General features: G+C 36.7%; 1 protein-coding gene across 4 annotated transcripts; it reads right to left on the bottom strand.

Moving 5' to 3' along the window:
* Positions 1-263: 263 nt before the first annotated feature.
* On the bottom strand, positions 264-19,411 carry mylk4a (myosin light chain kinase family, member 4a). Of its 4 annotated transcripts, none has more exons than XM_008434204.2 (15): positions 19,264-19,411; positions 8,876-9,013; positions 8,399-8,495; positions 7,805-8,219; positions 7,061-7,320; positions 5,862-5,967; positions 5,259-5,352; positions 4,814-4,923; positions 4,475-4,616; positions 3,485-3,555; positions 3,263-3,391; positions 3,037-3,189; positions 2,864-2,942; positions 2,465-2,519; positions 264-2,349 (listed from the first exon to the last, which is right to left on the bottom strand). In XM_008434204.2, exons 1-14 carry the CDS (start codon positions 19,390-19,392, stop codon positions 2,466-2,468), a joined length of 1,977 nt encoding a protein of 658 aa, XP_008432426.2. In that variant the 5' UTR covers positions 19,393-19,411; the 3' UTR covers positions 264-2,349; position 2,465. The 4 variants fall into 4 exon arrangements, with proteins under 4 accessions (XP_008432426.2, XP_008432424.1, XP_008432425.1 ...); XM_008434202.2 differs by lacking the exon at positions 19,264-19,411 and adding an exon at positions 13,580-14,444; XM_008434203.2 differs by lacking the exons at positions 8,876-9,013; positions 19,264-19,411 and adding an exon at positions 13,580-14,438.
* Between the last annotated feature and the right edge of the window lie 508 nt (positions 19,412-19,919).

Raw genomic sequence — 19,919 nt, 5'->3', positions numbered from 1 at the left:
AGCTGTAGCTACAGTCAAGTAGTTGGCCACCATCAACGTTTGAATGTGTGTGTGTGTGAATCATGAAATGTGGTGTGAAGTGTCTTGGTGTCTTCTGGACTTGATAAAACACTATACAAGTACAGGCCATTTATTATTTTTAAACATCAGGTCAATTTTGAATTGTGACAAATTGTCCAAATCTGTAATATAGATTAAGCTCATAATAAAAAGTATTTTGTCTGGCAATATTGTCTTCAAAAAATAAAAGAAGGAAAAGCAAACTGTTTAAAATGGTTTGTTTAATGGGACTGTGCACACTTTACAACTACATGCTGACTTTGTTAACACTCGGTGAAGACATCTTTAATTTACAAGCACATCGCGCTCTGACAATCATTAAAACATTCATCATCAAGGTAAACTAAAACTACATAACTTTTCTCTGAATGAGTAGTGGATTATTTTTAGATTGTGAGCCTTCACAGAAGGCATTTCAAATGTTTTTTGGGGGTTTTCATACATTAGTCTACAAAAGCATCTGTGCAACCAAAAAGACTCCAGGGGCACGCTAGCCAGATAGTAAAGAACTGTAAAAAAAAAAAAAGACTACTTGGGTCACATTTAGACTTTAAAAGTGGGCAAAACACAAAGCTAGTCATGCAATAAAAACTAAACTAAGAAATTAAGGTGGTAAGACATAAACTGTGTTGCCGAAGTACATTTTCTAAAGTTACATGTTGGTTCAGAAATCAGACATGGAAAACATGAAGAGACTTGAACATACAATCTGTCCACCAAACGAGATTAGTGAATTATCGTCATTTAAATAAATAATATTATAAAGTGCAGGTACTACATATTCTGACAGCGGACATACAAATATCAACATCACCACAATCAGTACATTTTTAATTAAAGGGCCCCATTCATATCTACAGACTAAAAGGAATATTTATGATTTAGGTAAGTTTACAGTTATTATTTTACACACAGCACACTACACATTTAAGGTTTGTAAAAAGAAAGCCTCAAAGTAAAATTTATCTTTTAATGCTATAACATAGTCTCACAGTAAACTATTTGAGCTTTTCTTTTGTCATGTCCTGATTTATGAAGATCAACAAACATTGGCTTTACTTAAATGGAATGGTCACTTGTCTTGTCTATTTTGAATAGTGGCTCAGAAAAAAAGCGCCTCCTTGTTGCACATATTTTTTGGGAAAGATGAAGTCAGAGTTTACTTATTTAAAATGTCTCTCAAGTCCTCCACCACTTGATTGGAAAACGGTAGGCATTTTGAGAAATTCTTTAGTTACGTTTTATTTTTTTGACTTGTTGAAAATATTTATGAATATTGCATTAATGGTTGTGCTTAAATCCTTTTTTATGTATTTTTTCCCATTGAACAATTATATTCATAGAAAAGGCTAGATTTTTCAAAAAGGTTTAATCCCTCACTTTGTCACATCACTTCCAGACCACAGGAGACAGGATGTTTTGGATTACTATTTAAAGACTCCTCTATACTGTGGTCAACCTAAAAAATATATCAATGTATAAATATAAATATACTCAAGTGTAAGTTGTACAGTAACAGTTTGGTTACATCTACAAGATTAACGTACTTTGATTACATGTCAGATTTGCCTAATATTTATCATGTGAAATTATGCTACAGCAACAAAAGATGTACTTTTCTTACATATTTTTTAGGGTTGCTAAGTTGACAAAGGAGTTAAAAATAGATGTGTACTGTTAAGCAATAACATCAATAGGCCTTTTCTTAGCATGTCTAAGTGTTTTGCAAAAAAAAAAAAAGAAAGCCACACAAAATATTTTTGCCACATTTTAGCTAGATATAAACCAAAGGAAGTAATATTTGAAAGTGAAGCCTCAAGCCAGTCATGCACTTCTAATGAAAGCAAAGTTGGCACACAAATCAGCCTCAAGTATATAATACATAATGATTCATCAGATACTTATAGCACCATTTTTTAGTTACTAAAATACGGACAGAAACTAGTAAAATTCATAAAGTACATCCCTATGGCAGATCCCTGACAACGTTTTAGAAATGAATAAACGTCACGGACTTTAGAAAAGTTGCATGGCAGGAGAGTTTCCACAAATATCTATTTGAATAAACAAAAAAGGATAATGTGTGGCTTTACAAACTAGCAAAGTGAATAAACTAAACCAGGTGAGAGTACATTTCATATTCTTAGAGCATACGGGATCAAACGTAACCAGAAAATCAATCCACATCTCAGGTGCTTCAGTTGGATTTCGAGGAGTCTAGAAGATTTCACTGACAAAAAGGGTTGGTCCAAGTTGCCACATCAGGAGCCATCTTGTTCTTGTCCAGATCTAAAACGAAACATTGAGGAGGTTAGTTTCCAGAGGTCTAGAAATGTCAGAGTAAAATTTAAGAAATGCTTCCCCCTTGTGGATAGAAGGATGGATGGATTACTTTCAACATTACCTTATATACCAATCAGGGGCACACATGATGATCTGCGTGATCTGCACATATTTTTCTGTCAAAAAAATCAGAAAATTGTGTAAAAAATATTTTAGAAATATTAAGCAGCATTAAAGTACAATACAAACACTTATAGAATTGGCTTTTTGTCTGTCTGTTTTAGACATGTATATGTACTGTATACATTCCACATTTTTAAATACCATTTAATATTTATTATTTTTTTACCATTCCATTTGTAAGATAATAATAAAGGTAATCTAATGTTGACATAATCACCCGACTCTCTCCATCTTAAAAATACATGTAGTACAAGTTAAATCATAAGTCTTCCACAACATTTGGAAGAAATAAAGATAATTCATAATCCACAGCTGTTTTTCAGTCTTATTTCTCTACCTTTGTATAAAGATGATGATGAAGAACAGAGTCTGATAGCCATGGATGCCTTAATGCCTCGCAGGCCCCCATCCTCCAGCTGACGACAAACGTAAGACAAAAATACTTTTCACATTTTAAATTCTCACCAGACATAAAAAATTCCAGATCATACAGAGACACAATGCACTTACGTTTTATTCATAACAAGGAGCCTAGTGATAAAGTCTTTTGCTTCCACTGAAGTATCTGCAAACTCCTGTTCCTCAAAGTTCCACTGACAAGCCAAGATGTTGTTTAAAGTCTGATTGTCATCATCGCCAAGGAAGGGACACAAACCGCTCAGGCTAGCATTTAAAGAGAAGGAAGATGTTGTGGTGATTTGAGCTCAGCTGAGCATGAATTTGGATCTTTACTTACAGCATGTAAGTTATGACACCAAGGCTCCACATGTCTGTGTTGAACGACACAAAGTCGTAGTTGACGACCTCAGGAGCCAGAAACTCTGGAGTTCCAAAATTCACCTTTAATTTCTCCCGTGGTTTATATCTGAAACAGGACATGATTTTTTTTCAATCCAGGGACATTTTGCATTTTCAAAATACCAATAAAACATTTAGTAAATCAGAAATAGAAACTTACATCCTAGCGAGGCCAAAATCAATTATCTTAATCTTGTTGGTCACTCTGCTCACGCACAAGATGTTTTCTGGCTTGAACGATCAGAAAAATAAAAAAAAGACCTTTAAGTTACTTCCAGTGAATATAATTATGCTAAAGACCTTTTCCTATGGGTTATTAATTTTAGCTATACCAACAAACAGCAATCATTAAAAGAAACATTTCTGACCCCATTTATACAATATATATTTAATATAGAGCAGCAAAAAAAAAAAAAAATTTGACAAATATCTACAAAGTAAAATGTTTTATTTTGAAATCTAATAAATGTAATGTGTGTGTTTATACTTTCAGATTTCAGAACAAAATTAATCAACTATATTTTGAAAGAAATAAAATCTTAGCATTTTGTAGAATGAGCTGTGAGAGCCTTTTGCTGTTGTCTATACAAAACTATTATTTACATAGTTTAAAGTTAAGAAACATTAAATTACTTTTCAAAGCTTTATACAGTAAAGTACCTTTGTAGATATTCCATGGAATTACTGCATTAACATAAACAGAACTGCTTAAACCACTCTTTCTAATGGMCTTTACGATTAAAGATATTTCTTATTTGGGTTTGTAAATGCCACAGAGTGGAGGCCAAAAAGCCATTTCTGACTCTGGAGCCACAGGTCGAAGAGCCATGAGTTAGACATTTGATTTTAAATATCTTCCTAATTAAAGTAAATAAATGATGTGCATATTTTATAAATTCAAATATAGTGACAAAGTGTATATTTGCCAAAAAACTTGATAACATTGATAATGCAGTGCAACCTTTACTATTATAAGGTAGCAGAATTTTTCCATAACATCTGTTTCTCAAAGTTTGTGCAGAGATCCCTCACCTATATTCTGTCTGTCTGTGATTTTTGATACTCTGTACTAATTTCATTAAAGCATATTCAAGCTCTTGAATCTTAATTGAACACCAAGCACATTTGGATATGTGTTTATCTTTGTTACCTTTAAATCTAGATGCAGTATCGACAATTTGTGCATATGCTGAAGGCCCTCGCAGATCTGTCGAATGAACACAACAGCATCCAACTCCATCAAAGTGTAGTTTTCATCAATAATCCTGTCAAAGAGTTCTCCTCCACCAACACTGATGACAAAGACAAATGAAAAAACAAATTACATATAGAACAAAAATTGTAGGTATTTCACTTAAAAAAAAACATGTAGTAAGTAAAATTAATAATTATATCAAGAATTTAAATATTGAGTTGGTATGTACTCTTAACTTATATACATTACATACATGTACTGGAAATCTAAAAAGAAAAAAAAAATGGGTCATACTATTCAAGTACAAGGATGATGTCATTCCTTGATTCATAAGCTGCATAGAGCTGGATCAGGTTGGCATGGTCCAGATTATTCATGACCTGGATCTCATTCTTCACCATGTCCTACCAAAAACACAGGTACAGAAAGATGCAGAGGCAGACAGGAAGACGCACAGATGCAGGACACAAACAGATACACACACATAAAATGAGAGGTGTCAGCTGTTCCCTGCGATCGGAGACTATGCATCTTCTGGTCTGGGTCAGTTATTTTCTCACTGCAGTGAGAAGTATTCCCTTTGCCTCTGTTCCAGGAGAGGCCTAACAACATTCTAGTAAGTACTAAAAACTGTAATGGCCTCCTGGGTTTTTTTTTATATCACACATGGCTTAGTTCTCATGGTAGGAGTTAAAATAGACTTGCTCAGCATCATGGCAACGGGTCTCCGGTGTCGTACCTTTTCTTTCTGGCTTCGAGCTTTAATGACCTTCGCTGCCAAAGTGAGACCTGAGGAGTTTTCAACACATTTGTGCACCTGACCGAACCGGCCCCTGTAGGATGAGAGGGAGATAGAACAATTGGCTTCCTGTTTGCTGCACAGACAGCCAAGTTGTTCTAGCCGTGCAAATTATGCATTGCAGCAGTAAAGAATCACTTAATAATGGGACAGTGACAGTAGAGTGCATCTTTCCCATGAGAAATCAGGAATTGATCTTTCCTTCTGGAAAGTGTTGCGGTTAATCTGCAATTTTATTCAATCTGAGCCAGGCTGCGTCTCTTCTTTGAAGGCCCGGATTAACACCTAGTGATTAGCTACCAGCTGGCGCTGTGGATCCAGTATCACATACCAGTCAGTCTTCGTGTAAAAATAACTGCCATGACTCTGGAGTTATGAACCATTGAGGAGAGGAAGAGAAAGGGGGGAGGGAAGGGAGGACAATTACACAATCGGCCCTAAATCTGGAATTGAGAACATCTTTTTATGGTTTTTGTTCAGCAGCATAATGCATGATTTTTACCTATTTATTTTTGGTAAGTAGAAAAGAGGAGCAGCACTCACCCGCCTAGGACTTCTTGCCAGTTGATTGTGTAAAAGTTTCTGATCTGGTTTGGTTTAGCAGACACAATGCGATGATTAAAAGGAGCTGCCGGAGGAGGAGTGGTATCTAAAAACGGCCGGGGAGACAAGCAAAAAGATGTCATTTGTTTTTATAAGTTATAAATAAGGAGTAACATACAATACTCACTGATATTCAGCTGCTGTTGACTTTTTTAAGTATGCATGCAACCATTGTTGCACTGGCATATCTTGTACAAATGTCTTGTAATAAATAACTACAGATAAAGTTATTGTCTGTGTATTGTTTACCAAAGCAGCCAGTTTGAATTCAAGTCAAGACTAAGCTCTTCTCCGAACTTCCATTTGTTGAACTGTAGAATCCAGATCAAGTGTGCTGGGATTCTCAGTGAAGAATCATTATTGCATTAATACATCCTAAATTTTAACCCAAAAAGTATATAATCAGATGGAAAAGATAAATATTACAAGTTAATGGATAAAAGAAAAGAATTACATAATCTACTGCAATCAGATAGATGCATAGTAAATCCCAGACACTTACCACTTTATTATTTACTTCCAGAACCTTTAGAGATGCATGTCTAAATGTGTCTTTGGAAGTTTTGCATTCCTCATTTTTAGGTGGTGATTTATTATTATTCTGTTCCTGTTGAAAAAGCTATTAACCATTATACAAGTTTATTTTAAGATACAATTTTACATTTATTTCAGAGGATAAGAAGGATTTATGAGTCAGAAAATAATGATCCTGAACATTTTTGTTTATTTCTATTATTTTATTTAGTGCAAGATTCACATCTTTGTCCTGTTGATATTCTTTCAGTTTTCACCTGAGGACCACCTAACTCTTTTGATCACTTGTGTAACTCTGAAGTGGTTGATTCAATTTTACTTAAAATCTTGTTTATCTACATATTTAATATTTTTGAAATCAAATGATTGTGACACATTCTCCCTTGCTTTAGTCTTGTTTCCACTTCCTCAGAGCTCAGTTTTACATTATAAGTAGACTTCTACACCAAGCAAATTAAATAAAGTGCAATATCTTTCATTTATTGACGATACAGTATATGTTTTAACTTTCGGGATAATGAAGAGAAAGTTCTAAGTCATCAGTTTTATTAGCACCAGCCTTCACTGGCATTGTCCTGCTTCTGAAGAAGAGGGACGTGACTCACCGATGAAGAACCGCTCCCTTTGATCGTCATCGATCGTTTGTTCGTCAGCATTCTCCAGTTTTCCCTTCTCCAACTTTTCTTTAAGGTTGAACTGGATTTGAATTCCATCTGCCTTGAAGCTAGCCCAGTCTTCGTGCTCAGAGCTCTCATCATCCTCCTCTTTCTGCTGCTCTTCTCTTTCCTCATTCTTGTCTTGTTCTGTCTCAGTGACCTGGTCCTGCTCAGTCTCTGTGCACGGTGTTGCGTCCTTGTGGTCATCGCTGTAAATTGAAGTTGATGAGTTTTATAGATTTGTTTTGTTCTGTCATATTATCGTAGCTTTAGACAATAAAAATTGAATGCAAATATGTCAAAAAAAGCACAAAAAAACCCCTGAAAATAACCAAGCATGGCCTCTTCAGCATGAAATTGAACAAAACAAAATCAAATAATGAAACTGGATATCTATGGCAGGTTAAGGTTAATTGCAAACAAAACCAGAGCAGTAAGGAAAACATCTGTTTTAATTATTTATTTATTCAACTATTTTGTTTGAAAAAACAAAATAGTTTTCTCAAACTATTTTGTAGGAAGTGGTAATACTTTGATCCTTGGTGCTACTCAACTTCACCAAAAATGCGAAAGATAATTATTCAGTGATAATTATTCTATTTGTGTAGGACCTTTACCAAAACCTATGACCCTGTGCAGAAATGTAGATTGACTTATTGCCACAGGAGTAGTTATAGGTAAATACAATCATACCTGGTAACAGTCTCCTCTTTTTTATCTACATCGGAAGAGGGCATCTTGGAGTCTTCTATTTGTTCCTCAGAAGCAGAAATATTTTCTTTCTGTTGTTTCTCTGGAACTTTGGGCTTTTCTTCTTCTGCTGCTTTCTTTTGCACAACATCATCCACTGGCACTGCTTTTTCCTTAGTTTCCTCTTCCTCTATTTGCTGCTCAATAAAACCTGTAGCCTCACGTTCCTCAGCCACAGCAGGTTGGGAATCTTCATGCACGTAGTCCACCAGGTTGCAAGTGGGGGCCTCTGGTTGCTCGTCTTTAGGGGTCACCCCAGACTCCAGATCCAACAACTGACCCGTTTTTTCTGTGTTCTCTCTGTTTAGTTTCTGCACTTCTTCAAGAAGTAAAGCCTGCTTCTTTGGCGAAATATTATCTACAACAAAAAAAGAAAACACAGAATGTGGATTAAGTTTCTGACTCACAGTATATAATTTATACCACTTCCATATATAAGGAAGTCAGAAATAGGATCACACCGATTTTGAGATTGGTTTCCAAGCAAGGATTTGACTGCTGCGAGAATTAAGCCATTATATTCTATTTTTTAAGTACCTGCTGCATCTGGAGGCTTCATCTTCTTTTGAGCTTTCAGGCTCTTCTGGCCCAAACATGGTTTTTCTCCCCCATCTTTGCTCTTGTGATCTTTCCCCTGTGAAATGAAAAAAAGAAACAAAAAAAAAAAGAAGAAAATAGTAGATCCTGTAGCCTGGTCAACATCTGCACTGCATCAATGTTGATGTTTGCAACTATATTATTTCTCTTTGTCAGATGTATTTCTGTTCCAAAACAAAATTTCAGAAATCTGCCCTAAAAGGTTTTTCTCACTTTTAAAAAATATATTTTTTTAAGAAATTATTTTTTAAAACATCAAACCAATAATATCCAGATAAACTGGTGTTGAGCCTTATAACATTAAGAATGAGACATCACCCTTTATTTAATCATAAATGCAAAATGATATAGAGTCAAGCAATAAAAAAACTAAAGAACTTCTAGTATATGTACAGTTTGTAAGCACAAAAAACCTACAAAGCTTCCACATTTACGTGATGCGAGGAAATGCTTTGGTCCATGGAGCTTTATCTTGTAATGGGGCTGCAGAGAACTTGGCTGACATGCAGGAGTTATCTCTTGTTTCCATTTACTGCCTTTGCTAGAGGTAGTTTTCTAGTAAAAAGACAAGATGAAAATGCTTGGTAGGGTTTTAGCAGTGAAGGGGTGCATTTTATTTTGTATATTGTTGCAAACAGAACAGGCATTTAACTGAAGCAGCAGTGCTGTAAATAAGTATTTGACCTCACAGATTTCATTAGGTTTTTTTTTTCTTTATGTCTCAATTAAATGTTTCAGATCATTAAGTTGTTTTTTTTATATCTGACAAAAATAATCTGAGAAACCTAGAATAAAGAAATCACTTAATTAGAACTTAGCTCACAACATAACATAATATCCTCAAAAAGTCCCAATCGAAATATAGCTACAAAGTCATCTGCAAGACTTTGGTACTCCAGCAAACCAAAGTGAAACTCTCTCAGGACCACTTGTCCAGGAGGTCACAAAAAACCTACAACAACATCTAAAGCAGTGCATTGCTCACCTTCCTCAGTTAATGGTCAAACAATAATGAAGATCCTGGGCACAAATTTTATGCACAGGAGAGCTTTTATTTGCTAATACAAAAGTATTTCTGTTATCCCTGGAACATTTGGGAAAATATTCCGTGGACTGATGAGACAAAAGTGGAACTTTTTGAAAGACGTGTCTTGCTATATGTCTCCCTTCAGTTGTAAGTGCATAGGACAATGGCTGTAGGCGTTACGCAACCAGTGTGTTGATTGGGGGACTGTGACAACCAAGTGATGCACTATTATGGAGTCATATTATGATAGAGTTACAGACTTAGGGCTTAACCCTGCCTGCCCAGTAAGAGTCCAACCAGGCTGTGGCTTTAACCGGTTCTTCCCCAATCAACAGATTCATCTCTGTTTGCAGATCCTGTGCAGTTCCTCCGCATTTTTTGGAAACCACCTCAGGACTGGTACAAGCTGGGCATTGTGAGCAACTCATTTGAGTGTCAGCAGACTCTTTGGTCCGTCACTGGATGAAAACTCCTCGATCATAAATATCTCAACAACCATTTTCAATCTGCAACAAGACCGTCGTAGTTGGCCATTCTCAGAGAATGGCCAAAAGGTGCTTGTCTTGTAAAAAAAAATCAGCCTTATAAAAACCAGCCTCTTGTCTTACACTGTACTTCTTCTGGGCTATCAGCTGTTGAGAAACGATTGCTTCCTGGAGGTGTGGAGTGTGTTGAGGTTTTCAATTTTACCCAATTGCTAAAGCCTGCCTGTGACCTATGTAATACATCGGTTTGATGTTAAGAAGCTTATTAGAAATTCCCTGCATTGTAACCAACCGTTCTCCACTGCAGAGAGAGAAGTGCTGATCCAAGTGGAGTGGCTGTTAACGTCATTTCAATATTTGGAAGCATGACCATTACGGTTGAATAGCTTCATTCACTTCCTCCACTGCCATTGCTAAAACTACAGGCAGATTGCAATTCTAAAGCAGTGAAGAAAATCTGCATCGTTGTTCACAACTACTCCTTCTGTTGGCTGATTGGCCCAGTAAAAAAATATACCGGAGACAATCCGAGTCACGCGGAGAAATTTCAGACTGTGCAAGAATTTTTTTCGAGCAGAATTGCCCAGGAAGGCAATGGCCTGGCTAGTTACATGCACAAACTGACATTATTAGAGCATCATCATAACCTAAGTTTCCACATTCAGGCCCACATTCTTCTCATATTCGCACCTATAGTGAGGAACACACTGCTAATGGAGACACACCCAACTTAGCTAGAAACTATTAGAGTGAGACCTGACCATGGAGAAGAGGCTATCTTCACCGAGCCACGCCCTACTGCTCAGTGGAAGTGAGATATAAGTTAATACTTGATTCCAAGTGAGATACTGTCTCAAAAAMATACAGCAATATGCATGAAAGCAGAACGAAATCTGTAGCATACTTTTTCACAGCACTGACTAAAAGTAACATACAAGTAACTGCATAGGTAAATAACAAAAAACTTGTAAATATGAAAGTTGACATAAAGGGCATAAAGGGCTGATGTTCACAAAAACAAAGTCACACTTTCAATAAACAACATATGACAAATTGCAAAGACCTAACTGCCTTGCGGTCACAGTTACTGGACATCAGCATGCACATCCTGGCTTATATAATGGCATGCCTCTGCTTATTCATGGCTGATGGATAGGTAGCAGCAGGACAGTGAATTTATAGCTTATCACTTGTCGCACTCAACAGTGGAATGTGATGCTGACCCTGTGTGGAAAATATTACAAGCGATTGCAGGTTGTTCTCCAAATCTCCCAGCTGAATCGATGACACTAAACACTCTGATATCAGGTTGAGATGGAAAAAAAAAAAAAAAACTCATCTTGAACTTGAGTTGTCCCACATATGTTTTTCAACGTTGATATTAACTGAGAGGGGATATGCTGCTAGTGTGCTAGTGTTAGGGTTCACTTAGAGACAGTTGTGAGGTAAAGAAATGTAATTGGAAAACAAGGGTGTGCATATAGAGACCAAAGTGACATGAAATAAATGTTAAATATTTCACACCTCTGGAGGTGGGATAGGATGAAGCCGCCACCTGACAACCACTCTGACGACAACGGAAATTTGTTGAAACACGAGCCACAAATGATTCAGATTACTTGGCGGTCATAAATGTTCAGCAAAAGAAACACTGGGAAGATTTTTTTTTTCTTTACTTCTACAACATACGGTAACCCTTCTTTCTGCCAATGTGGTCAGTTTTTGCTTTGCTCATCCGTCTAACTTAAAAGAAAACCACAAACGCTATGTAACTGATAGCAGTGTGCACGTCTGAGTCCCGGCTGCTGCCAGATAGCACTTAGTGACCCTTTAACAGAGTCATCACAGTCTGCTTAATTACAGATATATAAAGACAGAAAGCCCAGGTCAGCTCTGGATGTGACTTCAGTGCAATGGGAAAGTGTTTTTGCGTGAAAGATTTTTATTTTTTTTTAAATAGACATTGTATAATGCTTATGTATTTACCTTTTAACTTCCTGAACTTTAAGTACCTTTAATGAAATGCAGTGCAGTAGATTGCATATGTAGGAAACACTGAAAGGTACTTTTAAGTGCATCCTCTGTGATATCGTACTGAAGACCACTTTCGATGTTGTACAACTTCTTTTTGCTCTTAAGTGTTCTGGAGTATGTCTCTAGCAGCTTTACGCCTGTAAAAAATTATGTTTTTGCTGAGTTATTTTCGGTCTCAATCAAATTGGCTACGTAAACATCGATTTTCAAGTTTGGCCACAGATTCTTCTTTAGATCTTATTTAGATATTTTGTGCACCTTGAACACAATGAAATGCTAGCTCTGGCAGGCATTATCTGTAAGGTTGTTGTACTGCTGGAAGGTGAACCTAGTGAGCCTAGTCTTAAGTCTTGTGTGGCTCCAGTCATAGTTCTGATCAGCTTCCCTGTCTCTACAGCACTAAGCTGCCACTATCATGTTTTACCATGGTGATGGTGTGGTCAGGGTGAGATCAGCATTGCTTTTCTGCCACACATTGCATTTTGCATGCGTGGGAGCTGCTTTATTTTGGTTTCATCTGACCAGAGCATGTTCTTCCATGTTGGTCTTCTTATGCTAATCTTTTAACCATGTCATTCTTCTTGTCACTTTTTGATAAAGAAGGGAGTGTACAACTAATATTTGCAAAATTCATCAGACTCTTCACATTTAGGGACTATCGGGCATTGTTATAGCCATTTTATAACTGACTTGTAGCAATATGCTACAAATGTAAATGTAAAACTGCCAGCAGAGCTTTAACTGGGGCACTATGGAGAGCTAAGAAGCACAACATGTACAAAGAAATCTGAGTGAGTGAGAGTAATGAAGACCAAAAGAGAGGAGGTGAGAAATTTGACTCATCATGAAACACTGACACATGGTAAGCAGAGGGAAACGGGGGGTAAAAACAACACCACTGTTCCAATCAAAAAAAAAAAAATCCCAGGCCACTTGTATTTTGATCTAGGTTTCATGCTGGCTTTACGCTGGTGCTGCCAGGTTCTGCCCCTCTGTGCCTCATGCAAAGGAGGCCACGTTGCATCAAGCGCAAGGAGGGAGCCAGCAGCCATAAACGTGAGTTAAATGGGGACTTTATATATGTATCATATTTATTGTGCAGTAGCAACATTTTCTTGTGACATAAACTACCTTTATTGCTTTACTCTTTAAATGTATATTGGAAGTGTGTACATGCCAAAACCCAGAAGTGACCTTTTAAACCAGCTAATAATATAGAAAAAACCCTTCAAAGCCTAAGTTAATTAATGCACAAAAACAATACTGTTCAGCTTTGGTGCTGTAATCATTTTTACTTGTCCTGCCAAAAAAAAAAAAAAAAAAAACAAACTGCCGAGTTATAACTTTATCTTGGTAGTTTCCACAGCATTCTGCTTTGCATGTGGAATGCTGACAAATACAAGATGAAAATAATAAATGAGCATGTAGGACCCCTTCAAGCATAAAAATCTTCTAATCTCACTTCAGAAGCTACTCTGTAAAAGCCAAAATTCAATTTTGATTAAGACCAAAGTCACCCAAAATTTGACAATGCATAGTAATGCGCTAAACTTAGCATTTTCTAGCTTCTCCCACCTTGTCAGGCTTCTTTGTAACCGTCTCTGTGGATGCTTTCCTTTTGGTTGCTTGCTTCCCTTTACTGTCTTTGTTCCTGGAGGTTTTCCGAGTTGCTGGACCTTTGAACATCATCTCCATCATCTTTGAACACTTCACCGTCTCACCAATGAAGCTGATGACCTGTTGCATGCTAAGGACCAGCTTCTCCATTCCCTCTAGCTTTTGGGCCTGCTGCTCGGACCGCTGGTTGACTACAGACATGATGGTGCTCATCTCCTGGCAGATCTGCCGCACCTCCCGCCCCATCACCTGGGTCTGGTTCACCACCCTTGGGGAGAGATGGATCTCCTCCTTGTCCACCTTGATTTGCTCCATATCCTGCTCAATATCATCGATTTCTTGTGACATCCCATCCAGTCGACTGAGGACCTTTTCTTGAATGTTGATGAGTTTGTCCATCTTGCCACTCAGGGACTCAATGCGGTTTTGGATTATATCAAAGCCTGCATTACTGGAGTCTCCCATTGCATTTATGACTAAGGAACTCATAGTTTCCTGTGATACAAAAGTTACCTCAAGACACCAACTTGATACAAAAACTGTTTAGGTAAAGTCCGTGCAACAAACAAAAATACTTTAACTAAAATCACTGCCAGTTCTACAGAAAAGAAGAGAAAGCTAGAGGAAGAAATCCAGAAAATATTCCAGGTACAACTCAGCAGGGAAATGCTCAAACAAACAAGATTTTAAATCTTTGAAACTACAAGATAATTTAAGCAATCGGAACTATTATGAAGTCAGTCCTCTGCTTCTTCTCCTCATGATATGGTATTAAGAATAGATTGAGTTGGGGGGGCCTAAATGTAAATGGCCGGCCTACGTCAGCAGGCTTCAAATGTTTAGGGAGGGAGCTTGGCAGTGGTTGGGTTATGAGACATCTGAGAGGCTTTAACTGTTAAGCCCACCTCCATGCACTTGCTTGGTAGGTGTCAAAATGATCACTGTACGCAGTACTTGTTGTGCCGAACAAGTAGGAAAATGCTTAGCGATTAGCCCCCGCTTAGGTGAACTACAGATTCATCGTAACAGGCAGACCTTTCTGTAAAGACAGAAATTCTGTGTAATGTTCAACCTGAAAAGCAAGGACATATCTACGGCAGTGATATGCTGTTGTAAATGCTGAGTAGAAGTTACAGGCAATCCTGAAAGGATTTCTGTATTTCCTGTAACATCTTCTCGCTGTCAAGGGAATTGAGAAGAAGCTTGACCTACAGTTGGACATGTAGCCTTCAGGCTGAAAGAAGAGATGGGTGACCACAGATGATTTATGATGTGCTTACTCTCTGACAAAAACATCCTCTGATAACCCCCCGTAGGAGAGTAAAGGATCAATTTTAACTGACCTTGGGTAACATAATCATAATCCATATGTCTTATAGCTCAAATAAAGTGATCTATGATTTATCAAGACTACACTAATGTCAGCAGTACGGACAGATATAGACATTTGTTTCTTGAACTCCACCCCCCGACTCCCATTTCCATCCAGCCCCCTTTTCTTCTTGTGTTCCCACAGACTCATGCTTGAAGAGATCGTAATGATTCTGACAACACAAGCACAGACTGTAAACTGGGACAAGATGCCAAACTCAGCTCATGCCAGTTACTCACACCCATGTCTTGGCTTGAAGAGGGGTTCAGTGAGGGGGAAAGGAAGGAACTACCCTATGGCAAATTCAGATTTGCCATAAGGTACCTCTGTCATATTTTCTGTGTCCACCAGAAGAACGTTTGGATGTCCAGACAGTTGAAAGAAATTATCACATAACTATTTTTTTTTACTCTGAAATATGCGCTTTCTAGGAAGATGGCTTGGAGAGAGAACAGCTTCCTTTGACAAGACATAAACAGATGGACAGAAACCAGTCATTAATCACTTTGGAAGAGACATGCTTACACCTGTCTTTTAATGCCAACAGATGACAGACAACACAGGTCATTTCCAGCGTGCTGTAGTAGGGGATATGGACAATGTGTCTGAAACACACACTTTTTAACAAAACCAAAAAGAAATCTTCAAAGTATTTCAAAATATTATTTTAAAAGGGTGAATTTCAATGAATTAGTAAAAGTTTACAATAAACACTTGAATGGCAGCATGCATGTGATAGATACATTTAAGATTGTCTAAACCTGCGAATGATAAATAAAACGTTAAATCTCTGAAGCTCATGCTGGAAGCGAACAAAGGTTTGAATCAACCTTTCCGCCACAAAAAAACTGGAAGATGAAAAATCTAAAAAGTGCATGAGATAATGTTGTTCAGTTGAAGACGAGAATGCAGTTAAATAAGGCAACTAGAATAAAATATAATAGAAAATGTAAATTATAACACAGTTTAATTTTTTGTGAAGAAATCTCAAAGGCAGCATGTCCTAAACCATGCCTTTTACCTCTGTACAGGCCTTTACAACATTTAACTGTTTGAAAACGGCTCTGCGCATAAAATCTGATCGATTAATGTATCAATTTAAGTGTAATTGAAAAAGGAAAACTTACACAAATAAAACACTAATTATAGAGTATAAACCACCAGTATACTAATTTTATTGGTAAAATTTGTGACGATGCTTATATCATGTTGTCTAGTTCTATACAATACTGTAAATATTATATAGATTTATGTCAGAAGTTAATGAAATTCTTAATAATAGAATTTTTTTTTTTTCTAATTGTGTTGCTGACTGATATATAATTCCCACCACAATTAGAAGCATGCTAGGATATTATTTTCCAAGGCATTCTGTCAACAATATTAATACACTATAAATAAATCCCACTGAGACAGTTTGTACATGAGCCTTCACCAAAGAAAAACAGTCATGGATGCTATGCAAAGGTTTCACTTGAGCTCAAACATGTTTTATTTTTATTTGTATTTCTATTACTGAGACTTACATGACCCTTGTGAGGGCACTCGCCTGGCAACTGCACAAGGCCAGCTGTTAAAAATGGAGCACCACCTCCCTGGCAGAGAACACAATGTCCCGGGGAGTTCAGGGGGACATGTGCGGTCTGGTTACTGTCCAGCCACCTCTGCTTATGTCTCCACTCACACTTCTCCCTGCTCCAGATACACTTTCCCTCAGAAACGTCAGGGGCTGAAATGTTTTTGCGGCAGTTATGAAACTGAAGCGCTCTGATCTGAAGTATGAGTGGAGTCCCCGCAGTTCTTTCTCTTTCATCTCTCGTGCTCTCGTGGCCTCTGACTACAGTGTTGTAGTGAAATATGAAGGGTTACTTTGTACTTTAATCATTCAATAAAGCCCTGTCAGACAATACCGTTCCATTAATATGCGTCTAAATTTTGTAAAAAAAATAAATAAATAATAAATAAAGCGAAGCATCAAACAGGATGAGAAAAATGTGTTCAATGACTCGTGTTAAAATATGCCCAGCTTATTTATTGGTTAGTCTGGTAAACTTAATATGGGTAAATGTATTTTAAATTTAATCTGGTTATGCTGAAAATATAAGCTAAATTGGCCTCCCAACCTAATTGTACATGCAAAAAAACAACAAAAAAAACATAAATATTCACTGGTACGATTAAGGAGTCTAAGTATTTTATCACAGTTACAAAAACGCTCATAAAGGATTACTGTCATTCACCTAAGGAATGTAATATAGCTCTAAAAGGGATATGTAGGAGGAGTTATATGCTGAAGACGCCACAAATGGTGTCAAAGTCAGTATGAGACGGCAAATAAAGCTTAGTTACATAGCTGTGGCTCTTCCACAGTAAACATCATGGGTGGATCTTCTGGATTCCAAGGGAGGAATGGAAAAAGGAGAGGGTGAGAGGGTTTCATTTAGCCTCTAAGGTAAACCATTTCAGTATTACAGAAAACTACACATCATGTGTATTTATAATCAGGCTTGGGTGCATGACAGCTTATATTTGCGTACTCCCAGGAAGACCTATTTCTAATTTACTGGTGTTTCCAACTGTAGGCTGGTCACATATTATCAACAACAACAAAAATTCATGCATAATAAATAAAATATTTTAAATAATATCAGGAGCTGCTGAAATTAAAAGCAAATGTCTGCTAGAAAATCATCTGTGGAATGAGTTTTCAAGGTTTCGGATCTGTTCGTAACTGATTTTAAAGAAAACGTTGAATTACAACACCCACTAGATGGCAGCAAAAACAGCTTCACTAGTGCCTGAAAAGACCCACAAGAGGTTGTTAGGCATTTCCAAAATTACAGTGAAACTACCACAACTTACATCCAATACTTCTACTATGTAATACTATACAATTATGTAATGTTTTATCTTTTCATGCAAAAAACAATAATATCCCCATTGCTGAAACAATAATTAATCATGTGTTTTCCAAACTAATTCAATTAATTATGATATTTAGATGTTACAAGAGATGAAATAAGTTTTTCGAAATAAACAGAGACTGGGATAAATTGTCAGCATCCCACGTATTGCAATATTTGTTCACTCTACCTTGCAAGTGTTATCCAAATCTATGACATTATGAATCACTGAGAAAATCTTAAAATAATCCCTCTTGACCTTCAGCTTTCAATAAGTATGTTGTACATTTTATTAAAATTTTGATGATTGCATTAACAATGTCTTAGTGGATACGAGTTATGTTTAATAAATTAGAATATCTGTTCAGATTCTTGTTTCTATGATCGAAAGTACCTTGTAAAAAAAAAAACATTTAAGCTGGTATTAAACAGGCTTTTTTAAACCAAAATTTCTGTATGAACAACATATTTCTGCTTGCTCTAATGTAATATTCTAATACAATGCAAGATTGTATTTGCTGTAAGCTAAAACACCATAATTAAACAGAAATTAAGGTTTGGAAACATTGGTAGGTTAAATATGTGTTGGTGTAAGGATGTTCACTTACTGAACAGAGTTTCTCAAATAAATGAACTTTTCAAGAGTATTGTAATTTATTGACTGTAACTATGTGATAGAATTCCAGTTAGGAAACAATTCTTTTTAATGCATTGAAACAAAATGTAAAAAAATACAAGACCGACACATTTGAATCTCTAATATTTTACAAATGTTTATAGATACCCTTTTGATAATATACTTTGCTTGATATTTTGCTTAAATTCTGAGAAGCCAAGAACACATCTGAGTAAAATATTCAGTTCTTATCTGCAGCTCCACAACAATATTTGACATTTAGCCTTTATGAAATGATTGATGCAAACAATAGTATGAGACATATTGAGAGACATTGCCGCAATTATTAAAACAGTCTATATAAATTTGAACCAACTGCAATAATTTAAAAAAGTGGAAAAGTGTATATTTTTTTAAATGTGAGAGTAATTTATTAAATAAGAGGTTAAGACTGATGGCTAAAACAAAAAAATATGCCTACGAAATAATAAAATAAAATAAATTCTTATATCCTCAACATCTCATATTTATAGGAGTCCATTGTGCATAAACACTGATAAGACACAAATAATTCACAAAGAAAAAAATGTTAAATGTTGTTAATACTGACAGCACTCATGCTTTGTTAGTATTGATGTTAGTAATGTGTTACATATGATGAGAAAAAAATTGTTAAACTTTTTTTCCTTTCTTTTTTTTTTTTTTGCTAATGTTTGATATTGTTCCATGTGACAAAGTGAACTGTAAGTACCTGGTTGGCAAATGCTGTGTGCCTCCTCCTGTAGCAGAGTAAATCGCGCAGTTTGCCCCAGACGGAGGAAATAACCAGACACATGCTGTTGACTAGCCAAATGTTTCCCACTGAGACCAAGTTCCCCATGACTTTCAGTCTACCTCTCATCCTATCTTTAGCCTTCCTTTATCTTCTATCTTTTATCTATGAGGGTCAGTTGGAGTTTCAGCAGAGGAGCCTCAAGAGCAGCAGATGTCAGTACCTCCTCAGAGTAAGGAACACCCAATCATTAGGACTAGATTATCCTCCACAGCCTCTGTTAATTCAGTCAACTAGCCACTTCAATTGACACTTTGTAGCCAAGGGACGGTCAGCATGTCCTTGTTATAAAAGAGTGACAGGTGCCAGCAAAGACTGTCAGAGACACAAGCTGTTTCACCATTCTCTGTTCACGGTAGCCTGTAACTGTTACGTTCTACATGCAAACAGACACTTTGTGAACTGAAATACTTAATTTAGCACTGTATGAAAAGTCAAAAGAGCTTCTGTTCTTGTCTTCCTGTCAGCAAAGGCAGTCGAAGATCCCTGTAATTTAAATAATCAGCTTACACTATTTCAACATTACTGCAAATGTTAAACTGGCCATCACAATGTGCCGGCTAAGGCCTCAAAGC

Source organism: Poecilia reticulata, linkage group LG17 (genome assembly GCF_000633615.1).
Source record: "Poecilia reticulata strain Guanapo linkage group LG17, Guppy_female_1.0+MT, whole genome shotgun sequence".
Taxonomy (NCBI): Eukaryota; Metazoa; Chordata; class Actinopteri; order Cyprinodontiformes; family Poeciliidae; genus Poecilia; species Poecilia reticulata.
Note: the sequence above shows the minus strand (reverse complement) of the source record. Positions and strands in the feature narration are given on the sequence as shown.

What these genes read in the sequence shown, in the direction of transcription:
- mylk4a (XM_008434202.2), bottom strand. Translation starts at nt 14,110, where the DNA reads ATGAGTTCCTTAGTCATAAATGCAATGGGAGACTCCAGTAATGCAGGC. An exon ending in TTACAAAGAAGCCTGACAAG is followed by an intron (nt 9,014 to 13,579) that starts GTGGGAGAAGCT and finishes TCTTTTTACTAG; the next exon opens with AAAACTACCTCTAGCAAAGG. An exon ending in TGGCAAGAAGTCCTAGGCGG is followed by an intron (nt 5,353 to 5,861) that starts GTGAGTGCTGCT and finishes CTCATCCTACAG; the next exon opens with GGGCCGGTTCGGTCAGGTGC.